General features: G+C 34.1%; 1 protein-coding gene across 1 annotated transcript in view; it reads right to left on the reverse strand.

The window, feature by feature from the left end:
* Positions 1 to 239: 239 nt before the first annotated feature.
* Positions 240 to 19,079, reverse strand: part of SEMA3C (semaphorin 3C) — a 178,724-nt gene continuing 159,884 nt past the window's right edge. Inside the window, exons 14-18 of the mRNA XM_039472862.2 lie at positions 18,933 to 18,974; positions 15,641 to 15,798; positions 8,644 to 8,711; positions 6,340 to 6,470; positions 240 to 3,011 (exon numbers count right to left, since the gene is read on the reverse strand). Coding sequence (XP_039328796.1) covers positions 2,598 to 3,011; positions 6,340 to 6,470; positions 8,644 to 8,711; positions 15,641 to 15,798; positions 18,933 to 18,974 — 813 coding nt within the window. The 3' untranslated portion in view covers positions 240 to 2,597. The remainder of the gene's footprint in view (positions 3,012 to 6,339; positions 6,471 to 8,643; positions 8,712 to 15,640; positions 15,799 to 18,932; positions 18,975 to 19,079) is intronic.

A 19,079-nucleotide genomic window follows, 5' to 3' on the forward strand; every position in this document is an offset into this window, starting at 1 on the left:
TACACAGAAAAGTGATGATACTGGATGTCTTTTGGGTTGGCACTTGAATAAATGAGGGCTATCGGTACTGGGAGAGCTTTACCTGTGCATCTTTCTGAAATTTAAATTTTGAAATATGTAGATGTATTAACTTCACAAAAATGGATAAAGAAATCTTTAAAAATCATATGAATTCAGTAGATTCTATCATGTTAACAAGTAAGTTAAGCCTACATTAAAAATAAAAGCTGGAAGCATCCTTGGGGAATTCAGCATGTTTTATTTTGCCAGGCCAATGATTTCATCAATATCCCATTAAACTTTAGTGTGACAACTACACTTAGTTTGTTTTCTTACACAGAGTGAACATTCACCATTCACTATTATGACAGTTTCATCATGCTAACATCTATTCATAAATGTACACTTTGGAAAAAAGTGTATTTCTACAAAATTTTATGTACAATACGAATGGAAAAGATATTAAGTCACAGAACTGTCACACTACACAAAATAAAACCAATCAACCACCAACAGTGTACATTAAGAACATTTTTGAAAAAATTTTCTTTTACATTCAGCAGAGTTATGTTCATGAAGAATTTCTACATTTTAAAAAGTAATAAAAGTATACACAATTTAATCAATGTGAAAATAGAATTAAATAGCACAAATATAGTACAAATCTAAATACCTTATTGTCTATCAGTTTGGGCTTATGTGAAACAAAGGGAACTGTGACTCTAAAACAATTTCACTTTTAACTTTGGACACAGAACAGATTGGCCATAAACACAGAAGATGGTTTTGGCTTTACATTGACACATTTCTATGTAGAGGAGAAATGAAGTGTAATTATACCTTTTAATCAGGCAAACCATTATAATAAACTACTTTAGAAATTACTTTAAAGTTACACATATTTGGAATAACACTTTTTTTAAAAAAAAATGAAGTTTGGTGTTATGTTATGCATTTTAACTATTTTTGCCATATTGAGGTCTCCTCAAATATTATCATAATTTACCACAATTTAAATAATGAATCCTATTCTGATATTCTGATTAATGATCACATTCATTTTGGCAATTTAGTTTATGAAGTTTTATACTATATAACTTAAAAAGGCCATAATCTACTTTAATTACCGTCATCATAGAATATTAAGTATAAATAAAATTTTTATACAAGATTTGGATTAGGTAGGTGGTACAATATCTGTTTTCACCTAGAAACATGAAAATGTCTTAAAAAGCAAATAAAAAAGTAAAATCAGTGTTTTAAAAATACATATGAGAACATGAATAATTTTTTCACATCTTTTCATCTAATTTTCATTTGGAGAAAATTAATTTATTATGAAATTATTCTAATAAAATTATTCAAATATACAATTAGGAGATAATTATTTTGTTCATCACAAAACTTACTACATTTACACTTAGAGACCAGTGAACATATGTACCATTACCTTTCGAAAGAATGTCTCCTCATACTGTTTTTAACTTTGTAGACATAACGAGCATCTTGCCATCACACTGAAAAGATCACAAATTATATAGTGTTGACTTAAAAATTAGCATATCTGAGACTGCTTTTAATAAAAGGGAGAATTAATCATTGAATTTGAGTACTGAAGTTGAAAACTAGCCACATTTGTTACAAATTCCTCTTTAAAAAGTAGTCATTTCTACTTTGATTTTATCTTTTTCATGATTTCACCCCTCATAGAAGTTTGATACTTCAAAATTTTTTTCTTCTTATATTATTTAATTTGTCACACAGACTAGGACATAAGAGGAACAGTAATAACTGAACAGTGCAAGCTTATATTCTTTGAGTCTAAAATAAATTAAGTATCTTCCAAAAAAAAAAAGATAGTGCTTTTGTTTGGAAGGTGATAACATAAGAAAACCAAACTGCTTCACTGATATAACTTCCATCAAATATCTTCATGGGGTAGGTTACTGATTTTTATCTTCCTGAATAAGGAAACAAAGGTCAATAACAGATACCAGTAACAGATCGTTTTTACAATCTTAAAAAAAAAAACCATATTTCACTGGAACCATATAAATTCATCATTTTCTCTCTATGAATCACTCATGTTTTTATACAACTTTTAGAAGCCTTCTTTCTTTTCTTTTTGATTTCTTTTGATAGCCATTCTGTCATATGCATTTATGACTTTTAGTATGTTAAAGCTGTGAATTTGGAACTTGTCTTCATATCTAAAATCATTGACAATTAGAAATCTAAAGCCCCAAAGCAGGAAAGGAGTACCACAGGGATATGGCCCTCATTCAGTTGAGGGGTACAACATTCTAGTTTTGTAGCCACCATATTGATTTTGAAGAAAAGGTGAATAAAGATATAAATAAAATCTGAGTTAAGTTAAATATTTATATGCACCATGAGGACCATGACATGTCTAGTGCTAGTCACTATCATACAAGAAAATGCATGCTCATTTCAGTTCATGTAAAACTCACTTTAGGAGTGACTAATCACCTTTTTCTGTAATTCCCATCATTAAAGCACAAGGTTCTTTACTCAAAATTTGATCATTGAAGAGAGAGCATTTGTTAACAGAAGCATAAAACCCACATAAGAAAATATTATGACTCTGGCAACTGATTCCTCCTGTTCCTACTTTTCCGGCTATTGATGAGCGCCTTCAACTTGCCATAGTCCCCTCTCATTTTCTGTGATTCATCCCCCTGCTGATGTTGCTGCCGAGTGTCTTTGCAGTACTGGTTAATCATCTGCATTTCTGAGTGGCTGAATGCTCCCATAATGTCCTTTGGGTGGAAGGGTAAAGCCCTCACAGAGCTGGCCCAGGTCCATGGGGACCATTTGTCTGACACAACAGCCACCATTTCTGAATCTAAAACTTTGAAGTTTATCTTGGCTATGGTCTGCTTGAAACTATTTTCTGTAGCAATGCAGTGATAAAGTCCTTGGTCAGAACCCTGAACAGAGCGGATCAGGAGTCCCTGTGAAGTGGCTATGATTCGTTCATTCAGCTTAACCTAAAAGAGAGAGACATTAAAGTTACTGAAACTGAACATTGTATTTCCTTAGATTATGACCAACATATACAGTATAGTCTCAACTTGCACAGATTTGGGGAAAAAGTATTAATAACATCCTTCTCAGCGGACACAAAATTTTGGTCAGTTTTAGGGCCTTTTTTAAAAAACACACATGGGAGATCTTATCACATTGTCACCGGAGTATTGAATCTAACAAAGAGAGGGTGAAGATATTATCCACATTGTCAAAAATAGCTTAAAGTGCTTAACCCTAGATAGAAGTTTCTCCATCTATGAATACAAAATTGTGGTTGCCTTTGAAATTGGAATCACAGTCAATATATATGAGTGAAACTCATAGATGCTTTAAAATATCTACTCCATCCTGGTGTTCTAGTCTTCACTAGTAAAAACATGAAGCCACAATTAAAAGGTGAATGTTATCTTTCTGTTTTAATGAATTAATGTTCTTCTAAGTAAAACATACTTAAGCAGAGGCAGAATTTTGAACATTATCAAGGGCCTTTTCCAATTATCCCACAATAAACAATGTCTAAAAATTAGCTGGAATGTCATCATCCTTTAAGTCCTCTACGTGGTTTGACTTTACAAGGAAAAGTAATTAAAAAGCTATGAATTAATATTTAATTACTTTATACGCTTTACTGGAAAAATAAGATTGTTTACTGGGTATCAGCTAAATGCCTGAAACCTTCCTTACAGTTCCACCTAGAGTATTGCCAATGAATAGATAAAAACCTAATTGGTAAGAAGTTCTTTGACATGTATACTCTAGAATAGTCTTTAATTGAAGAAAAAAGAAATTTGACCAAAATGAAAATCAGATGATGCATGTTATATGTTTTTCTAAATGATAAAGTTCTGTGCAAACAGACAAGGCATTACTCATGATATCTAAATCAAAGATCAATTGGTTTGTGCACAAAAAAGCACAAAAAGGCAAGTAGAATATTAAAAGACAGATAATAGGGCAGAACTAGAAAAGAGAGAATCACTCGAAGGAAAGAAACAAAATCTTGACATTAATTAAATTTACTAAGTTTAAGTGTTTCTCAAAAACAAATAATGTACAAATACATTCAGAAACTGAATAAAAAAATTTACCCTATTTGTGCAAAATTGGGAAAATATTTTGAGTCCAATATGGTAAACCCACTAAACATGTATATAGTATTTGGCACAATTTTATTTTAGGACTTTATCTAGAATATATACTCTCCCATGTGTGCAGGTATTTTTGATATAAGGAAAACAAGAAATTACCTAACAAGTAGATGGCTTAAAAAACAAACACCTGAGGTATATTTATACAGTGGAATACTATGCAGCCAGAAAGTAGGAGGTAGAATCATATGTACTGATATTAAAGTGGGGTCTGTGTGTTTGTGTGTATGTGTAGAGGGGGGGAAAACTATAGAACATATAACTCTTGGTAACCTTCCTCTGGGCAGTGGGAATAAGAACTGAATAAGTGTTATTCCGTAAGTATTAGTATTATTCAATAGATATTAAAAGCGGGAATAAGAATTGAAGTGTAAGAGGGCTTTCAGTTTTCACTTTATGCTACTTAGTGTGAACTATTTGCCTTTGCTCTGTGAGCTTTTATCATTTGTCTTACTTAAAAAATGGTTAATATTTACACAGTAACATAAGTGAGAATCATATGTTTTCTTAAAATAGAAAGGATTAGGATAAATTTAGTAAAATATTAATAGTTTAAGAATAAGTAAAATTGTACTTTGCTTAAATTCTGAACAAAACAGACTTTTCTACATGTGTTAAAGTTAATGTTACTGCAATATTAAATTATTACATTCTTATGTCTTTGAGATTAGAAAAAAGTCAAAATAGCAATATTTGAGCCTCCATATTCTTGAGCATTCTGAAATAAAACTTAAGAAATACTATGAGAGAATAAATCCTTAACACATTCCATTTAAAATTGTACTATTAATTTCTATGGCATATACTAAACATACATACATTTTTAAATCATAGAAGTTATATTCACTTATATATTATTCTACTGAACGTTCTACTGAACAAAAGAAAATTACATTATACATATTAGTTGATCCCTGTTTATCATTTACCCAATTCACACACACACACACACACACACATTTAATAATTTTCATTATTAAAATATTTCTACAAGAATTGTTAGCATCATAGACTTTGCAAGAATGATGGGGCTCTGACGTCCAACTAGCTCATCTTTCCCCCACTTAATTAAATTACCTCCTGCAAGTAGTCATCTGCTTATGGTTTAATATTCCAGTAACGAGGGACACACAATTTCCTAAATAGCTCATAACATCTTTGGGTGGAAAAGTCTGAGAGTCAGAAAGGATTTTTGCATATGAAACCAACATTTATTTCAGTAACGCTGATGCAGTATCTGTGTTCTACAGCTTACTGTAGAACAGTAATGTTTCAATGAATGAATGTTCTTCTAAATACAAAATACAAAATAAAGTGATGCAGAAGGCTCCACTTTCCCCTGGGCTCTATCAGACTTCACAATGCACGAATAGTGGTACATTAGGCTTCCCTAAGGCCATATATATATATATATATATATATTTTTAACTTTTCTTTTGTCAGGACAACATGACATCAATATTACAAAATTTATTATTTACAATATACCACCCTATGTCATTTTACAACGTCTCCCTTATTTTAAAAAAAAACAGCTCTTTCCAATCTATGAAAGGTTTCAGTATGGGTCTTTTTACTTAAAAACCTACGAATTTTTTCCAAATCACTAAATAAAGGCAACAGTCCCATAAACAATGATTCCACATATTACCTAACCAAAGCACAGGAGTTATGAATAATAAAGCAATGGAAACAGATTACCACACAGCAGAAAAACACTCTTTGTCATGAAGGTTATAGTTCAGTGTAGTTTCTTGCTGAGGAAAGTCGAACTTTTCAAAAAAAGCCCCCTTTTATCTTGTGAAGCACACAAAGGTGCTGTTGTGTGAAAACTTGGCTTCTGGATTTGCACACATCTTGTTTCTTTTATGAACGTTTCCTGACATCAGTACCACTGTCCTAGTGCCCAAGTTCTTGTTTCAATCACCACGTTACAGAGGTGAGCAGACAGAGGGAATTTCTAATTAATCCATCAATTCTTAGGACAAAGGATTTTAAGGGAAGTGGCACTTGTCATCCGAAGACTTAAAAGATGATCACATGCCTTTCCTTGTTCCTTTGATCTGAGCCCCACCGAGGGACGGTGATTTAATGTTCTTTTCGAAGCTCTGATGGATTGTTGCTCTGCTGCTTTACTCACCTCCTTCCTCCTGTCTTTGTCTTTCTGTAGCAGCCACTTGATAGATGCCTGTGGAGACTTGGGGGCACACTCCAGAAAAGTGGTGTTATTTTTTACTCCATACTGGACAATTTCAGCTGCATTTCTGTATGCTAACAAAATAAAAAAGGTGAGAAAGAGAAAGAATACAACTGAATTCAGAGCACATTCTCCTGTAAAAATCCTATATAAATGTTTATTTTTACAGAAAATTGTGAACCACGGCAGCCAGCAAAAAGCAGTGGTAATAATTTAACAAGCAAAGTAGGATACATTGTTCACCTGTTTTATTTTTGTAAAGGGAAGGAAAAACTGTGGATGAAGGCAATGTGGATAAGAGAATCAGGGTTATTCAATAATTACTCTCCACCACGGATTATTCTTAATATTAGTTTGTTAACTTAATGACTATAATAATCCTGCCAGATTTTTTCAGCTTTTCACAGCTGAGCAAACTGAGGCAGTGAGTTATGAGGAAATATACTTTAGTGAATGTGCCAGTCATTACCGAAGCTAGGTTTATCCCATTCCTCAAGTTCATACTTAATGTCCTACAGAGGAAATAGGTAAGCACTGCAAAGGGCAGAAAGTAAGTCTTGGTGGAATGCACTGGTTGAGAAACTGTCTTTGCAATCAGAGGAACGTACCGTGAAATCCTGACCTTACCACTACTGGCTATAACCTTAGAAAAGTTACTTGATGTCTCTGTTTTTTAGTTTTACTCATCTCTAAAACATCGATTATAGCATTTTTATATAGGTTTCTCAATAAAAGTATTAAATTAGGCAAATCATTTCGTATTGCCACGTCGTAGCTTAGACTGTGCAGAATCCTCACTAATAAAAGCAGGAATAATAATAGACTCTAGTATGATTTCTTGAGCACTGAGTGACATAATCATAAAAAAAGCACTTAGCTCAGGTTCTGACACAAAGTCAGCATCAATATTTGTCTGATGTTACCTCCACTGCCATTATTCTTACCACTATGACAACTGCTACTATTAATGGGAACTGATAAACTTTTATAAAACAGCAAATAGAGAAACGGTAACTTGAACCTCAACTAAGTATGAAGTAAGCAAAATCTGCCTTAATTTGCTCTTTGCAGTTAGACTAGTTAGTAAAAAGAACATCGTTTTTTACTAAAGGAAAGTGCAGATTGAATAGCAGATTCAAAAGGATTAGAAATAGGAGTCTCACTGTTAATTTTTGATACAGCATATCTGTAGCACCTTGGTGAGTCACAAGGAAGGTCTGCTTGGAAATACTTTCATTTGGTGGGATTGTGGCAGGTAAAGTATTGTAACATGGTAACTCCATGTCAGAATGGGAAGGAAGGAATTAGTATAATTGAAGGACACAAGGCAGGATTATCAACAGGCAGGGTAGTACATCCACATTCATGACAGAATTATTCACTTAGCCAAAAGACGGAAGAAAACCAACTGCCTAGTGATAGATGAATGAATAAACAAAATGTGGCTTACATATATACATACATACACACACACACACACACACACACACACTATATATATATATGCACACATGACAAAATATAATTCAGCCTTAAACATGAAAAAAATTGTGACATGTTACAGTATGAATGGACCTTGAAGACTTTAGGGTAAGTGAAACAAGCCAGTCACAAAAGGACAAATATTATATAGTTCCACTTATATGTGGTATCTAGAGAAATGGAATTCATGAGAAATTCATATAAAAGTAGAATAGTGGTTTGTGCGGGCTGGAGGGAAGAGGTAATGGTCAGGTGGTATTTAATGGGGATAGTTTCAGTTGGGGAAGATGAGAAATAACCAAACACGCTGGCAGTATGTTACACAACAATGTAAATACACTTAACGCCACAGAACTGTACACTTTAAAATGGTTAAAATAGTAAATTTTATGTTATGTACATTTACTGCAGTAAAAAAAGTGCTGTTCTAAGGGTTCTTCACTGGTAAATCTTTAAAAGCAAAGTCAGTTTTATTCAGAAAGAAAACAGTAGCTAAGTAAACCTGTCATCATAATCTGCGTGAAAGACCTACCGGCTAACATACTTGAAGTACATGTGTTCCCAGACATTTGTTTTTCACAATTCTCAGTATGCATACAAAAAGCATTTAATGTTTAATTACCATACATGAATACCCAAAATTGTTATAATAAATATCTCTTGGAAATGAAAGGCTTGAATCTATGACAATGTTTCCCCTCACTGAAATGTGATATGGGGCATTGCTACTGTTAACTGAGACTGGCCATTGCTCACTTTTAATACCTTTTAGATTAAATCCTCTGCATTGAGTCAGTGGGTTTCCATGTCTCACATCTTGTCTTCGGCTCCTCCTGTAATTGCAGAAATACATAAAAGTGACTGAGAATTATCACTGCCAATTATATCACACTAAAAATATTGTAATTTTAAACTTTGCATCCTTTGTATTACTAAGCTTTCATAAAAAATTTTAAAAAGAGTTCTGATTGATATAGCTATCTCACATTTCTTATTCAATTCATCAATGATGGGGGGGTACTTACCTTTGCTTTTCAATCTAAGTTTTCCTATCTACCATTCATGATGGAATAGCTATGAATCTCGTATTACATGCATATCCTGAGTAAATACTGCATTCTCTGATTAATAGTGTAAATTTTTAGTTCAGAGAAATTTAGCCTACATTTTCTAAAATAATAACCTCCAAAGTATAAACTCCCTAGCATTTCTCTTTTTAGAGTAATTTGTCTTAAATAAACATAACTGTTTCTTACAAAAGTCAATGTTTTCTGTTTCTAGATATAGTAAAACTTTACTGAAACAAGTGATAGAGATTAAAAAAAAAGGGACTTTTAATAAAAAGTTAATTTCATTTACTAGAATAAGCATGTTGCCCTCAACATTTTATTTGGAAAATTTCAAGTCTACAGAAAAGTACATATACGAGTAAAATGAACACTGGCATACCTAGATTCACAAATTGTTATATTTTGCCACATTAATGTCTTTCTCTCTCACATGCAAGTATATATCATGTATATACTATGGATCCACACCTAGGAAAGCCTTTAGAAAATAAGTTACAGACATGAAATGTTTCACCCATAAGTGCTTTAGCATGTATTCAACAAGTAATCTTTCAACATAGCAATATCATTATTACACTAAATATGTTGATATTAACAATATAATTGAATGCATGTTCTATATTAAAATTTCTCTAGTTGTTCCCAAAATCTCTCTTATGGATTTTAAGTTAACCAGGTTCCAATCAAGGTTCATTCTTTGTATTTAGTTGTTATGTATTATTAGTTTAAGCATTTCAAAAATTCAGTTACATTGTTTGCAAACTGGTCATTATTTAAATAAAAGTTTTAAGTTGTACTCAAATTGTTTAATTTCCTGAGTCTTACATTCACTAAGTACTTTACTTTCAATGGTATCATATAGTCTAAGAAATCAAAGCAGAGCAACTGAAATCCTCTCAGCAAGACATCAAACATCGCTAATAGTCAGAAGAGGCTGGTGGCTCATGCCTATGAGCACTTAGGGAGGCTAAGGTGGGCGGATCATGAGGTTAGGAGTTTGAGACCAGCCTAGCTAACATAATGAAACCCCATCCCTACTAAAAATAGTCCCAGCTGCTTGGGAGGCTGAGACAGGAGGATTGCTTAAACCTGGGAGGCGAAGGTTGTGGTGAGAGACAGAGTCACTGCACTCCAGCCTGGGCAATAGAATGAGACTCTGTTCCACCACCCCCCAAAGAGAAATAAAAAGTCAGAAGAAGGTGACTCTTTAAATATTGTGAATACCAGCCTAAATTGGTTGCTTACTATCAACACTGAGAAGTATAGGTGAGTGAGCATATCACTTAACTGGGTTTAATGCTAAGTCTTTCTTAATACTTTCACTCTTAAAGACAAATGAAAATATTCAGCAGGAACAGAAATATTAAAAACACACAGTGGTTATTAAACTTACAAACAAAAGTTAATCTTGAAGTTACTGATAGTGGAAAAAAAGCTCGTTTTCTGGCTAAAGAAAACAGTCACTACTTCATGTACACAATGGACTGTATATATCTATTTAGGGTAGAATAGGTATAAAATTTTATTCTACTTCAGTATTCCTTTCCAAAAAAAGTCACATGATCCTTACCAATTACATATTTCTGTACATACACAAACACAAAACAGTGGAAGTGTTAGCCACTTTTATCTCAGGAAATATAATTATTATGGTTCTATATTCTAGAATAGCTCCCATATCAAGTTTTTACTGCATAACATTTGCTGTATTTTGAAGTCCAGCATTATTTTACTAGAGCCAACTTCTAGTATATATTATATGAGCATCATGAGAGAGTTTTCAGCCATCTAGGCAAGCAATATCATTCACAATGGTTAAATTTATTGACCTGTGATCAACACTACGTAATAGTTTACTCATGTATACAAACTCTCAAGCTGAGCAATCTCAATTTGCAATATCACGTAGCTTCTAGGCATTCAAGTACTGAAAGAAACATTGTTATGGTTTAGCTTACAACATGAGCTCAGCAAGGCAGCCATCTGAGCCTTTTTGTGTAGATCCCCTCCAAGACACTCACATAGCATCACAAAAAGATGCTGGTAGGAGAATAATATTGTATTCCAAGTAGGATATGGAATTTGGTTCAAGTTTCCCATGTTTCATCTATAACAGTACATTCTCTTGGATGAGCAATGAAATCTTTTTTTTATAGAAAATATATTTATTTGAAAATTGAGCTGATTATCTTGTCTTAAAGTTTCTAACTACTTGTCTGAATCCAGAACAAATAATGTTAGAAACTATACTGCAATATTTGATACAAATCCACAAATATTTAAGATACTTGAGAGTGAAAATGGAAAAATAAATGCTTCCACTGTTTACTATAGTTTTGTCTTTTTTTTTTTTTTTTTTTTTTTTTTTGACAGAGGTTTGCTCTTGTTGCCCAGGCTGGAGTGCAATGGTGCGATCTCAGCTCGCTGCAACCTCTGCCTCCTGGGTTCAAGAGATTCTCCTACTTCAGCCTCCCGAGTGCTGGGATTACAGGCATGCACCACCACACTCGGCTAACTGTGTGTTTTTAGTAGAAACAGGGTTCCTCCATGTTGATCAGGCTGGTATCGAACTCCCGACTTCAGGTAATCTGCCTACCTTGGCCTCCCAAAGTGTTGGGATTACAGGCGTGAGCCACTGCACCCAGCCTTTTAACTAGTTGTTTTTTTTTTTTCTTTAAAGGGAGACTACTGAGTCAATGATATTTAACAAGTCTATTACGGCAAAGTAGGGATTCCGCCAATTTCCAAGTATAACTGTATTTCTCTGTTTGTACACAAAGAAAACAGCTTTTTGCTTTTTATTTCTATGAAATCCTCTAAGTGATCTTGTGTTTTGCTTACAGAGTACTATCAGCACAAAACTGAGTAAATTAACACTATTCAAGAACATAAGTGTGGAAAATACTCCAAATCCATTACCTTCAAAGGAAAATAAAAAATGCACATGGGAATTTACAAAATAGTTAATTCATTCAGCAACATGTTTTCCATTTACTAAAAGTATATGCTTAACTAAGCTAGGACATAATTTGGGGAATGGAAATACTATAGATACTTTGAGTGAAACTTCCAAAATGCTAGTCAAAGATAAACACGAGTAGGCACAGACATATTTTTTATATATGTAGCATTTTTATGTCTTTTCACTCATGATAGAATTAAGACAATGCTAGAGATAATCAAGATAGCTCTTTCTTTTCTTTTTTTAGATAGTCGCACTCTGTCTCGCAGGTTGGAGTAGCAGTGGTGCAATCTTGGCTCACTGCAATTTCCACCTCCCAGGTTCTAGTGATTCTCCTGCCTCAGCCTCCTGAGTATCTGTGATTACAGGTACCTGCCACTATACCTGGCTAATCTATTTTGTATTTGTAGTAGAGATGGGGTTTTGCCATGTTGGCCAGGCTGATCTCGAACTTCTGACCTCAAGTGATCTGCCCGCCTTGGCCTCCCAAAGTGCTTGGACTATAGGCGCGAGCCACTGCACCCAGCCAAAATGGCACTTTGAACAGTTACTGCTTTCCTTCTCGGAAGGAAAAGGATTATTTATGGTTTAATACCAGGCATGATACTGTAAATGCAAAGAACTGCATGATAGACTCTTTTATTAAAAAAAAAGTTTAATTAAAATTATAATTTGTGGTGGTAAAACGACAATGTAAAATCTATGTTTAAGCACACATCTTAGAAAGGATACCTGGTATTATAATGGTTGGGAAAATATACAAACAAATGAGCTAGCCCATATTCAGCAGAAACTTCTAAAATGTGAAAAAAAACAAACAAACCTGTAATATGCAATGGCAATCTATATACAGTATGGAATTTTACTTGAGAAATATTATTTGTTTATTAGATAAAAATGCTTATTGGTCAAAACTAGTCTTTGCAGAGAAAGCATACTGATGTCCATTTCCCTTACATTATATAACTGGTATACCAATACAGCTATAGTACGATTCCATTTATAGTCCTTATACCCATTTCTTCCGTGGAAAGTATAGTGCTTCAGCTTCCTTCAACACTAAATCTGCTGAATAGTTTGAAGATTATGTTGCAGGTGTAAGAGACACGAACTTTTAGATTTTCTTAACACGTAAATAGTATCGCCTTACTAAGAATTATGGTAATCTAACGCATTGCTACTATCGTATTTGGCAGTGAAAAACAAGTATGGTTGAAACAACTGTGGCTACAAAAATCACTTTTTATGTGAGATTACATCTGAAATTTTCCTCGCTCACAACTGTGTGTCCAGGTTTAGGCCTCCAGCCTCATACTAAGATGGAAGATCACAGGGTAATGATGTCCAGAAATTCTAGGTAGAAATCAAAAGAAGTCAGGGACTTCCTTGCTAGAGCCTAAATTAACATGGAGGGACAGAGTCTTGGAACACATCTATGAGACTCCTGGATTAAAGAGGGGGAGTTCTCAGCTGGGCACAGTGGCTCACGCCTGTAATCCAGCACTTTGGGAGGCAGAGGTGGGTGGATCGCAAGGTTAGGAGTTCGAGACCAGCCTGTCGTGGTGGTGCACACCTCTAATCCCAGCTACTTAGGAGACGGACGCAGGAGAATTTGCTTGAACTCGGCAGGCAGAGGTTGCAGTGAGTCAAGATCGCACCACTGTACTCCAGCCCTGGCAACAGAGCAAGGCTCTATCTCAAAAAAAGAAAAAAGAGTGGGACTTCTATCTCATGTCATTAATTATGGAAGACTCCCAAATGATCCAGCTCAGGCTACTCCTTTCTACTCCAGATTCTTATTTCTAACTGCCTACTCAATATCCCTGTGAGAGTATCTTACAGATATCATTAACGTAACATCCTCTTTCTCCCCACAAACCTGCTCCTTTCACAGTCTCTTCTCTCTCATGAAGTGACATTGACATAAATCTTAATGTTCAGCTCTGAGAACTTGGATCATTTTTGACTCCTCTATTTCTCGAACCACCCACATCCAAATACATCGATACATTCTGTAAGCTCTGTCAAGCATCAGATCTTTTTTTTTTTTCTTTTTTTGCCATCTCTACCTCTATTGTCCCCATGCAAGCCACCATTATATCTCCCCTGGATGACGACAGTACCCTCCCGTCATGTAGCTTCTGCCACACCTTCCCCTGTGCCTCCAACCTCTTCCTACCCCAGGGCTTCAGTGCAAGCCAAATCTAGCCAGTGATCTTTTGAAATCAAAAGTCAAATAATATCACTCTCATGCTCAAAACTCCTCAGCTGTTTTCCATTTCACTTTAAATAAAAACTTTTCAATTACCTACAAAATCTGACATCATGTGGCATTCTGACCTCATTTCTTCCTATCCTTCCTTTTTCTCATTTCAGTGCAGCCTCATTAGCTTTAGAGCTGTTTCTTGAACAATCCTGGCACACCCCAGTATTAGAGATTTCTGGTCCCTCTTCCTAGAATGTTATTCTGCCAGGTAGTGCCTTGGTGCCATTCCACATCAAGTCCTTGCTCATACAGTATGTCCGCAGTAAGGCCCTCCCTGACACCCACTTAACGTCGCAACCTTCTGCTTACCACCTATTGTACCTACCTTCTTTGCCCTTTTACAATTCACAGATCGTGTTATTATTTGATATACCAGAGGTTTTCCTTATTTATTTATTATCTATCTTTTCTCTTTAGAATGCATTATTCCTGAAGACAGAAATTTTTGTCTTTTTTCCTGTTACATGGCTAGCTTCTAAAACAATGCCTGGAAAATATATTTCCAGTGGAAAATATTTGTTGAACTAATTAATAAGTGGATCAGAATACTTTTGATACACACAAGTGCTAGAGTTGTTACAATCTGTCAGGGAGAATAAAATGTAGAGAATAAAAACCATGAAGCACCATCACCCCAGAGCTTTATTTGAAAGATTACTGGTGTTCGTAGCTGCAACTACTTTTTGGGGCCTCTGCTAAGCCTAATTTTTAAAGGTTTTACCCCTGCCACCATCATGACCCACGTTACTGTATGACTGAAAATAGCTAGAGTCTTGGCTGACTCTGAATTCTGCATATTCCTTTTCAATTTCTCTACTCGTAGTTCTTCCAACTTGGTACAAGTTGATGCAGTTTCCTGCCTAAGTTTTTACTTGCATAAAAAGCACCCTGCCTCAGACTGCCTTTCTTTCTTAACCTAACCAGCAATCATTCACTCACCACTCCATGGATAAAACATGGCCATCAAGGTTTTGAAAGCAAATCAAGGTATCCATGCTGAAATAATACTTTTGTAGCTTGAACTAGAACCAGTGTTATAATTGTATTTTTGATTAGAAGATAATTAAGCAATGTAGAGAAATCCTAAGAAGGTGGGTTTTAAGGATTCACTAAAGCATATAAAATAAAAAAGACATAAGTTAGATGATGTAAAAAATTTAAAAAGCTAAATGCTACTTAAAATATTTGATGGGTCCCAGGGGAGTAGGTGTTACAGAGGAGCTTTGAAAGGAGAAAGGAATTCTCCCAAAGTACTGTATTCTGGACTTACCATATCTGTGAGAATTTCACATTAAAGTGCACTGCCATGTTCTTCATTCAAAGACTATGTATGGTGCTAAATAGAGCTTCCACTTTTAATGTTATTTTAAAAAATGGCAATAGAACTAATTCTAAAGATGTGAAAGACTTCTGTATTGTCTGGTGTCCTACATTTGGATGTTGAGCTGAGTGTTTTGTGCTCACCGCTTCCCAGTTGGGTAGAATCTGGAGCAGGCATGGCCATCCCAGGCGCAGTAAGGGTCCCGTGCCAGGCAGCAGTCAGCACAGGCTGCACCATAGATGTGGCAGCGATGCAGAGACACTTGGGAAATCCCTTCATTGGAACTCAAATACAACTGTTGCTATTAAAGGAATGAAGATGGTTTATTTCAGATGTGGAAGTTAAAGGGCAACTTTCAGCAGGAATACATTATAATATATGCCCACAAACCCTTGGATTCATTTTGGAACTGACTAAAATGTGAAGCAAAGCACAGAAGGGTATAAAGCCAAAATAAATAGAATTTTCCTACGCTTATAAGCCTATAACATTACCACTTTCCTGTTAAAAAAGTAAAGCTCAAAGCACCATATAGAATGGTAATGTGTTTTAGACATTGGGATTCATTGTTCTTTCAGATTTGAGCTAATATATTACAGATTTAAGTTATAACGTTTCTTTTTTTTCCTTTGAATGCTGTCTCCTAGCAAAGCACAAGGAAGCATTCTTATTTTTCACGTATGGCAATACATTACTTTGTAAATTTGAGAAGGTCTGGTTTAAAATAAAGGGCATTTTAAGTTTAGAAAGAAAAAATAGTAAATAGTAAGAAATGGATAAAACAAAAAAGAACATTTTGGTCACATGCCTTTGTAAGTGGCATGTTACTGATTAAAACTACCTAAATATAATTATTTAGAAGAATATCAGTATTTGTATTTAAACATGTCTTAAAATTCTGCTGGATCCACTGATCTTCATCATCCTAAAGATGTCATGAATGGAGACTTCATCCTCCTTCAATTGTAGGACGTCTACTGCTTCTAAGATAATGGTTTGAATCCTTTAACTGTGCACCACATGGTTCTCAGGCATTGAAGGAATGAGTCTCTCACTGACACTGCTTACTTTCCAAAGGACTTACATAATTCAAGTTAGCACAGAATCTGCAAGCTGGTACTTGAGTAGACGTGGATGTATGGGTGTGTGCATACTCCTCCATATACACATACATGCACATACACATACATACACATTTAAAAATTAAACCTCTGGAGACACCATGAGTCCAACAGGCTCTGAAGCTCTAGAGCCAGACTTCCTAGATTCAAATCTCAGCTCAGCTACAAATCTGCTGTATTAACTTTTCTGAATCACAGCTTCCTCATTATTAAAATTAAGATAACATAGTACTTACCATAGAGAGTTTTTATAAAAAAATAAATGTTGTTAAGTGGTTCCTCCACATAAAATGCTTGAAATAGTTTCTGGCTCATAAGTTGCTCAATGAATGTTAATTGATGGTAATAGTACGGTATATCAAACTATCAATATATAAGTTTTCAATTCTAATTTGAATTGAATTGAGATTTGAATCACATCTCACTCTATTACATCTAATATAATAATTTTATTCACATCAACTGAGTTTTCAGAAATTGTGCTGAAATTGATCTCCAATTGAAGCATTCAAACTATAAGAAAACAACTGCATGTTCTGGCAATAACTATTTGTCTAGGCACATTTGAAATAAATGTTTATAGAGTGAATTAGTGAGTAATACAGTAAATTTATCAGCTTCATTAAAATACTTTAAGGATATCAGTATATTTGACGGTAGGACACAGGTAGTTTTCTTCTAGATAATATAATTTTTATTAATCCTACTATTTTCTGTTATGCGGATAATATAATAAAATGGGAAAAAATAAAATAATAAAATGAGAAACACTGAGAAAGGTATTTAAATACACCTAAGATGTCATTAACTATTTGTAGTCCTCTTGTACTGAAAAAATGATGCCATATGCAGTTGTACAAATGATTTCCTAAAAGTCAAACAACTAGCCTTGCCTTGTATCTTATTGTTTTAATGAGACATTTTAAATTACCTACAATATAAAATATTGAAGACAGATGGAATACGTAAACTAAATATAGTTAAAACTTGCATACAGGATTACTATCCACACAAATGGCTTTGTGTCCATTTTGAATCTTGCCCTGATACTTTCTCTTTCCATTAACTACTATAAACAAAGGGCTTCCCTGCTAACTTCAAAGACAATTCTGACTTGAGATCTGCTCCCTAGGACATTAGACAAAATGACGAATGGCTTCTCGTTACTTGGGAAAATGTTTGTTATGCACCATACAAACATTTTTACAGATGAGATCGTTAGCTCCATTGTACCTTATTTATTTTCCCTCGTAAAATTCAGTGAAGTGAAAAGAGTGTAAGACTGACTATAAAATACTATTTCATCTGTAACAAACCAAATATGGTGAAGAGCACCAAAATTACGTAATCAGTTGTGCTAACACATAAAACGTTTATTGTGTATTCCAAGAAAAATAGGTCTCAGGCTTTTACAGACAGCATTTACTGAGGATCCTCTTTATTCTAGGTAATTTATATAAATAAACTTGTTTGTAAGAAAAGCATTACCTTACAAATTTAGAAACTTAGGTTAGTGAAGTTACATGATTTGTTTGTACTTCACGGTCAGATTGGGGTGCAAATGCATGTCAAACCTATTTGGAAGCCTATTCCATTGTGACTATGTTACTCTGTACCATAAAATATTTTTTTAAAAATAATACCTTTTGGTATTAGAGAGGTACATGGTTTGCTCATGTATATATTGAAATTGTACTTTTTATTTCCATGATCATTGTATATTTGCATGTGTAAGCACAGATCAGGCAATTAATTTGAGGATTTCAATTATAGTCTACTATTACTTTTCCAATTCCTGATTTGAGACTTTCTTTTTTTCTGACATGTTTAAATCCTAGGAAATAATATTTCCTTAAAAATAAGCATAAAAGAATGCATTGCACATTTCAAACATGTGACAACAGCAGGAACTTAAGAGAGGATTGATTACTCATTCCAAGCCCCTAAGAATGTTGAATGTTGTGACGTTATAGAGTTGCCCAAACTTTATGCTAAATTCTTCTCTTGGAAAGATTGTTTTTCTTTTAATTGGCTTCACACACTGTAATATTTGAGAACACTAGATATACAAAATGTTGGAATATCTTCCTGTATATATGTTCTGCTCTGACAAACTTTTATACAAAAATAAACCTATTTGGTCTTTCACTAATAGCTAGTAAGTTCTACATTAAAATTAAAGGTGATTTTGTGGTATATTTTAGGCAGTAATATTTATTTTGTTAGTATAAGAACTAATTATTCAGAATTTATAAAATATAATTTTTCATAACATTTTAATAATCAAAGAGTATAGAAATAGCTTAGTTTTTACCTTTTTAGATGAAATTTTCATTACTGTTATAGGAGAATGATTCTAAAAAATTAGAAAACACCGTGTTAGTTGCTCAAATATTCCTTAAAATGATTTTACATTCATTTTGTTTCTATTAAATCTTAAGAAATCATTTTTCTTTATATA

This window comes from Saimiri boliviensis, chromosome 10 (assembly GCF_048565385.1).
Source record: "Saimiri boliviensis isolate mSaiBol1 chromosome 10, mSaiBol1.pri, whole genome shotgun sequence".
Taxonomy (NCBI): Eukaryota; Metazoa; Chordata; class Mammalia; order Primates; family Cebidae; genus Saimiri; species Saimiri boliviensis.